General features: G+C 53.0%; 1 protein-coding gene across 1 annotated transcript; it reads left to right on the forward strand.

Annotated features, from left to right (window-relative positions):
- The first annotated feature begins 763 nt into the window (after positions 1-763).
- Positions 764-4,854, forward strand: Znf358 (zinc finger protein 358). Its single transcript, XM_021218929.2, has 2 exons — positions 764-929; positions 3,024-4,854. The coding sequence occupies exon 2, from the start codon at positions 3,062-3,064 to the stop codon at positions 4,778-4,780; it is 1,719 nt and encodes a 572-aa protein (XP_021074588.1). The 5' UTR covers positions 764-929; positions 3,024-3,061; the 3' UTR covers positions 4,781-4,854.
- The last annotated feature ends 1,736 nt before the right edge of the window (positions 4,855-6,590 follow it).

Raw genomic sequence — 6,590 nt, forward strand, 5'->3', positions numbered from 1 at the left:
TCTTACCACAAACCATCACCCACTGAACCATTTCGACAGCCCTAAATTTTTTGACATAATACTGGATGAAGAAAAGACAGATGCATGTTTAAATTGCAGGTCTTCTCAAAACACACCCTCCCCCCGGGTCTCTTGCTTATATATTTTGAATATCATGATAGCTGGTGTTTGAAACAAGATAGAGAGATGAAAAAGAAGGCAAGACAAAGACAGGCAGAGACAAAAGAAGGCAGAGGCAGAGAAAATGACTGGGCCAGAGGAAAAGAAATTAAAAGAGGAAAAAAATAGATTCTGGTAGAGAAGGAGAATGAATAAAAGGAGAACTGGAGAGATGGTTGGTTCAGCACATACAAGTGGATGGCCAAGCCTGCGGACCCTGGTTCTATCCCTGGGATGGAATAAGGACAGAACGGACTCCTGCAACTTATCCACTGATTTCCCCATGCGCAACTCAGCATGCATAGGCACTGAATTAATTTTTTAAAGGAGATAATGAAAGAGATGGAGAGGAGGGTCAGAATGGAAGAAAGATGGACAGATGGAGAGTCAAGATCGGAGTCGGAGAAGGGGCCCGAAAAGTCACATGGGTGCATGGAGGGCTTAGGGTGGCGCGGGTTGGTAGGGCACAAACAAAGACTGGACGCGCGCCAGCTCGGGTGGCTCTGGCCGGGACAAAGGCTTGGCCCGGGGGGCGGGGGCAGCGATGGCGCCGGCCGCCGAGGGCTCGGGCGAACTACAAGTCCCAGCAGCTCCCGCAGCGGCCCTCGGCCGGCCCCTCTCGCTCCCCGGGAGCGCCTGGCGGGGCCGCTGGGCCGAGGGGGCCGCCAGCGGGGCTGGCGATCGGTGGGGTTTCCTGCAAGCCTGGGGCGGGGAGACACCGGCTGGCCAGCGCGAGTGCAGCCAGGCCGGGCAGGGGCGAGGGGCATCGGGTGAGTGACCCCGAAAGCGGATCGGGCTGGATTGGGGAAGGCTGGACAAAAGGGGGAGGTTGTTGGGGGGAGACCCCCAACACTAAGAGCAGGGAGCGGGGCGCGGCCCCAGGCTATCTCTACGCACCCCTTGCAGAGTGCATGGTGCCAGCGCTCGACTTGGGGGGTCAAGGTGGCGGACGCGGTGGGAAGGGGGTCCCGAGGAGCTCAGGCCTAGTACGTTTATCCGGCCAACGCCGGGACCACCCCCTAATCTACAGTGAATCTGAGATCCGGATGGGTGGAGGCGCCCGCTAGCTCGGGACCCACAGAGCAGAACACCTCCTTGCTTCAGAAGATGATAGAGGGAGGGTTCTTTATTTCTGGAAACCAAGAGAAGCCTGGGGCATTGTTCTTCCTATGTGGGACTTTATACTCCATAGTGTGTGTGCCCAGGAGGGAGGTGCTGTGTTACCTCAAGAATCCCAAGAAAAATCCCAGTTATTGTTATCTTCCACATCCAGTTTTGGGATGTAGAGCTCTGGAAACCCATTTTCCCAAGAGATGATCGGGGTGCACCTGCCCTCTGCACAGGGTTTCATCTCCGAGATAGATGTGAGTTTCCATTCAAGATGGGAGGGAGTTCATGGGGCTGCTTCCTTCGAAGGCAATCTAAAAATACCTTGTCTCCAGAAATCTGGGCGGAGGCCCCGGGGTATTGCCCACTAATCTCCAGCAGTAAGGCCTGGTTAGAGAAACTGTTGGGGGAAACTCAGCGCCCCTCTGTGTACTGTCTCCTGGCTGTGAGGTTGGGGTCAGGTAGGTCTCCCTAATCCCCAGGAGCCCAGCCCAACAAAGACTTCACTTAGCCCCAAGGTAGAGAGAGATGCCTTACTCTTTCACCACATCTGCCCCTTTCCCTAACACAGACTTCAGACCCTAATCAAGGAGTCTGTAGGTCAGGAATTCCCTTCCCTGGAGACATTCCTCCTCAGCACTCTGCTGCCTCACCCTCCAGCTCTCTCTGTAGCCCCCCGGAGCCCCCACTCAGCTATTGTTTTCATTGGCTCTTCACCAAGGGGTTAAAATCCACAATCTTCTAGCCAATTGGAAAATTGCTATATTAACTGCTCTCTCCACCCTCTGGCTGTGGAGTTCTTAGTGATCCTTCCGTCCCTTTCCCCCACAAGAGGGCCATGCGTGCACCCCTCCTTAGTTTTGAAAACCGTTATTATTTTGTAGCCCAGGCTGACCAGATCTGCCAGCCTCATCCTCAAAAAAATGTTGGGATTACAGATGTGTGTCACCACTGCTAGCTCAGGTTTCCGCTCCCTTGTCCTCTGGTTTAAGAGAGAACATATCTCACGCAAGCTGTGAGGTCTAGAATTCTTTCCTGGAAGCAAACAAGGGTCCCTGCAGTTTTCACCGTGACAGGGAAGGACTACTAGGAATCCTTAACTTCCCATCCCTACCACTACCCATTCTACTTCTATAAGACAAGTCACACACAGTCCCCTCTTTCCCAGGGGCCTCCAGATCTACCACTTTGCAGAGTGGGGCAAGAATTCAGTCCATGACCTCATTGAGGAAAAAAGAACCCCAACACCCTTTCCCCCAGATTTAGGGTGTCAGATCTGAGAACCGCCTTCCATAACACCCAAGTTCCCGTACTACACAGAGCTCGGGATGGGGCTGGGGCTGCCGCTCAGAAGGTAGAGTGAGTGCTCACCTACCATGTAGGAAACCAGTACCACATAAGCTGAATGTGCTTGTGCGTGCCCTGTACTTCTACACAAGAGGTTGAGGCAGGAGGGTAAGATGTTTAAGCTGGAGCTACACAAGACCCTGTTTAAAAAACAAAACAAAAAAAAAAAAAAAAAAAACCGAGATCCCAAGATGGCCCCCATCCAGGTTTGAGGTGAAAAGTGAGGGTCCCAGCATGTCCTACTAGGATCCTTCTCTTCTAAATCCTAGCTGGGACACCAGTTAGGACTCTTCCTGTGGTTAAAGTCAAGAACAGGAACTGTATACATTCACCAGGGACTTGGGTGTGGCATGGCTAGTCCCCTCTCCCCGAGAACCTCCCTCCACCAACCTCCTGTCCTCATACTGCAGGTCCTGTTCCAGAAGCCGCAAGCAGTTCTACTTCCAGGATGAGGCGCTCAGTCCTGGTTAGGAACCCGGGNCACAAGAGTCTTAGGCCCCTTTATGAAGACCTTCATTCAGACCCAGAAGACCTGGACCCCAGTCCCAAAGATCCGGATCCTATTTCTGAAAGCCCTGAGCCCGAGCCGGAAGACCTCAACACTGTCTCAGAAGATGGGGACGCCAGCTTAGAAGATCTGGACCCTGAAGCAGACGAAGCTCCACGATCCGGCTTGGGGAAGCCAGATTTGGATCCCATGTCTTCGAGTTTCGACCTCGATCCCGATCCTGATGTGATTGGCCCGGTGCCACTAGTTCTCGACCCAAGCAATGACACCCCCAGCCCTGATGCTCCAGATGTGGATTCCCTTCCTTCTGGCCTCACTGCCACCCCCGAAATCTTGGCCACCAGTCCAGCGGTGCTTCCTGCCCCTGCCAGTCCACCTCGCCCGTTCTCTTGTCCTGATTGTGGGCGAGCCTTCCGTCGCAGCTCCGGGCTGAGCCAGCACCGACGCACACACAGTGGAGAGAAGCCTTACCGCTGCCCCGACTGTGGCAAGTCATTCAGCCACGGTGCCACACTGGCCCAGCATCGTGGCATCCACACTGGTGCACGGCCCTACCAGTGTGCTGCCTGCGGCAAGGCCTTCGGCTGGCGGTCCACACTGCTCAAGCATCGAAGCAGCCACAGCGGGGAGAAGCCACACCACTGTCCCGTGTGTGGCAAGGCCTTCGGTCATGGCTCGTTGCTGGCCCAACACCTGCGCACTCACGGTGGCCCTCGTCCCCACAAGTGCCCAGTATGTGCCAAAGGCTTTGGGCAGGGCTCTGCGCTACTTAAACACCTGCGCACCCACACAGGCGAGCGTCCCTACCCATGCCCACAGTGCGGCAAGGCCTTTGGGCAGAGCTCAGCGTTGCTCCAGCATCAGCGCACCCACACTGCTGAGCGTCCCTACCGCTGTCCCCACTGTGGCAAAGCCTTTGGGCAGAGCTCCAACTTGCAGCACCACCTCCGAATCCACACTGGGGAGCGACCTTACGCCTGCCCACACTGCTCCAAGGCCTTTGGGCAGAGTTCAGCACTCCTACAACACCTCCACGTGCATTCTGGCGAGCGCCCCTACCGTTGTCAGCTCTGTGGCAAAGCCTTTGGCCAAGCTTCCAGTCTCACCAAACATAAGCGTGTGCATGAGGGAGCTGCGGCAGCGGCTGCCGCTGCCGCCGCCGCCGCCGCCGCCGCCGCCGCCGCCGCTGCAGCAGCAGCAGCAGCTGGGCTGGGCCTCGGATCTGGTTTGAGCCCAGTATCTATGATGAGGCCAGGGCAGATCTCTTTCCTGGGTCCTGATGCTGTTTCTGTGCTGGAATCTGGCCTGGGCCTCAGTTCTGGAACCAGCTCTGCCCGAAGTTCTGCCCCTACTTCTGTGCTGAGTTCACTCCAAAATCCCATCTTTCAGACCCACTCAGGATCCATCTCCAGTCCCGATCTTGTTCTGTCTTCTGACCCTAAGCCAGGCCATGTTGCTGATCCTGATGTGGTACCCAGTCCTGACCAAGAATCTGATCCCAGCCCTAACCCCGATCTTGTCCCCAGTCCTGACCCCAAACCCAAGTCCCAAACTGACCCCTGCTCTCCGACTCACGACAGTCCCAGCCCAGCCCTTCCAACTGGAGAAAGTCCCAAGTGGGTAAAGGAGGAAGGGGCATTGCTGGGGCCTGATGGATAAAGGGGGCACTGGCATCTATGGTGATCTGAGGAAGGTGTGTGTTATATTCACAGTAAAATCCTCCTGCCTCCTGGCTCTGTGTTGTTACTTGCCTTTTTCCGATTTCTCCTGCTGCTGGTGAGGATGGAGGGTGTGGTCCGGGCCAGGCAGATCTGTGAAGCCGCATTCTCTGGGCTTCCTAGCTTACCATACAGAGTCTTTCCACTCCTTATGTCTCTGCTCTCCTGGGTCTGGTCACTGGAGTCAGGTCTCACAACTTCTGGGGGTGTTTTCGCTATTTGCTCCAGTGCTGGGATTTCCGGCATGATGATATTCTAGTGGGATGACCATAAGGGCTACTAAAGGGCACCAGAGGCAGGTCACTGGATCCTTGGGCTAACCTCCTTGCCCTTGAAAAGCCACCGGAGGAGTGGAGGTTTCATACTCCTGTTACACATTTTATGTGCTTAACAAACATCTGTTGGCCTGTGTAGTGGTGCGGGCCTGTCCCCTAAGCACTCTGGAGGTAGCAGCAGGGAGATTGGACTATGTAGTAAGCCTGTCACGAGAAGCTAGACTATCACTTGGTGATTTGTCTTAAATTATTTTATTTATAAATGCCTTGCCTGGCTGGGCAGTGGTGGCGAATGCCTTTAATCCCAGCACTTGGGAGGCATAGGCAAGGGGATTTCTGAGTTCGAGGCCAGCCTGGACTACAGAGTGAGTTCCAGGACAGCCAGGGCTACACAGAGAAACCCTATCTTGAAAAACCAAAAAAAAAAAAAGAAAGAAAGAAAGAAAGAAAAATGCTTTGTCTGTATGTATATCTGTGTGCCGTGTTCATAGAGTGCCCACATAGAGCAAAAGAGGATATTGGAACCCTTATTATATATTTATGAGTTACAGATGGTTATAAACCATGATCTGGGTGAAAGGGATTGAACCCAGGTCTTCTGTAAGACCAGTAAGTGTTCTTAATCACGGAGCCATCTCTTATATATTTGAAAAATACATTTTGTCTGTGTGTCTCTCTGTGTGTCTGTGTGTGTGTGTGTGTGTGTGTGTGTGCACGCGCGCGCGCACATGCGCCATAGCATCCGTGTGTGGAGGTCAGCTAACTTTCAGGGGTTGGTTTTCCTACCATAAAGGTTTTGGGTATTGAACTCAAGTCATCAGGTTTGGCAGCAAGTGCCTTTACCTACTAAGCCATCTACCNGCTTGCTTTATTTTATTTAAATTTTTTATTTTGTGTGTACGAGTGTTTTGCCTGCATGTAAGTGCGTCATGTGCATGCCTGATGCCTCTCTGGGAAGCCAAAAGATGGTGCTGGATCCCCTGGAACTGGAGTAATGGGCAACTGTGAACTGCCATGTAGGTCCTATGTACTGACCCAAGTTTAATCATGGAAACCATCTCTTCACCTCATTTGTTGGTTTATTTGTTTAATGAGATAGGGTCTCATTTTGTAACCCAGGCTGGCCTAGAATGTACTATGCAGTCCAGGATTGCCTCAGTGCCTGAGTGCTAGCATTACAGGTGTTAGCCATCATGCCCTAATAAACATCTAATACTGAGGTCCCAGAAGAATTCGAGACCAGCACAGTTTGGACAATTCTAGTTTAGAAATATCTCGAAACCAAGGACAGAGGGTGGAACATTCTAAAACCGTAGCAAGATTTCTGATTGAGATGGAAGGACCACTTTTCCTGGGGAAGGTTTTGACTTTNTTTGGAGGGTAGGATATAACTACACAGACCTAGCTGATCTCAAAATCCATCTTCTAAACAGCCCAACACACTTACCCCCCTCTGTGTGTGTGTGTGTGTGTGTG

Source organism: Mus pahari, chromosome 19 (genome assembly GCF_900095145.1).
Source record: "Mus pahari chromosome 19, PAHARI_EIJ_v1.1, whole genome shotgun sequence".
Lineage (NCBI taxonomy): Eukaryota > Metazoa > Chordata > Mammalia > Rodentia > Muridae > Mus > Mus pahari.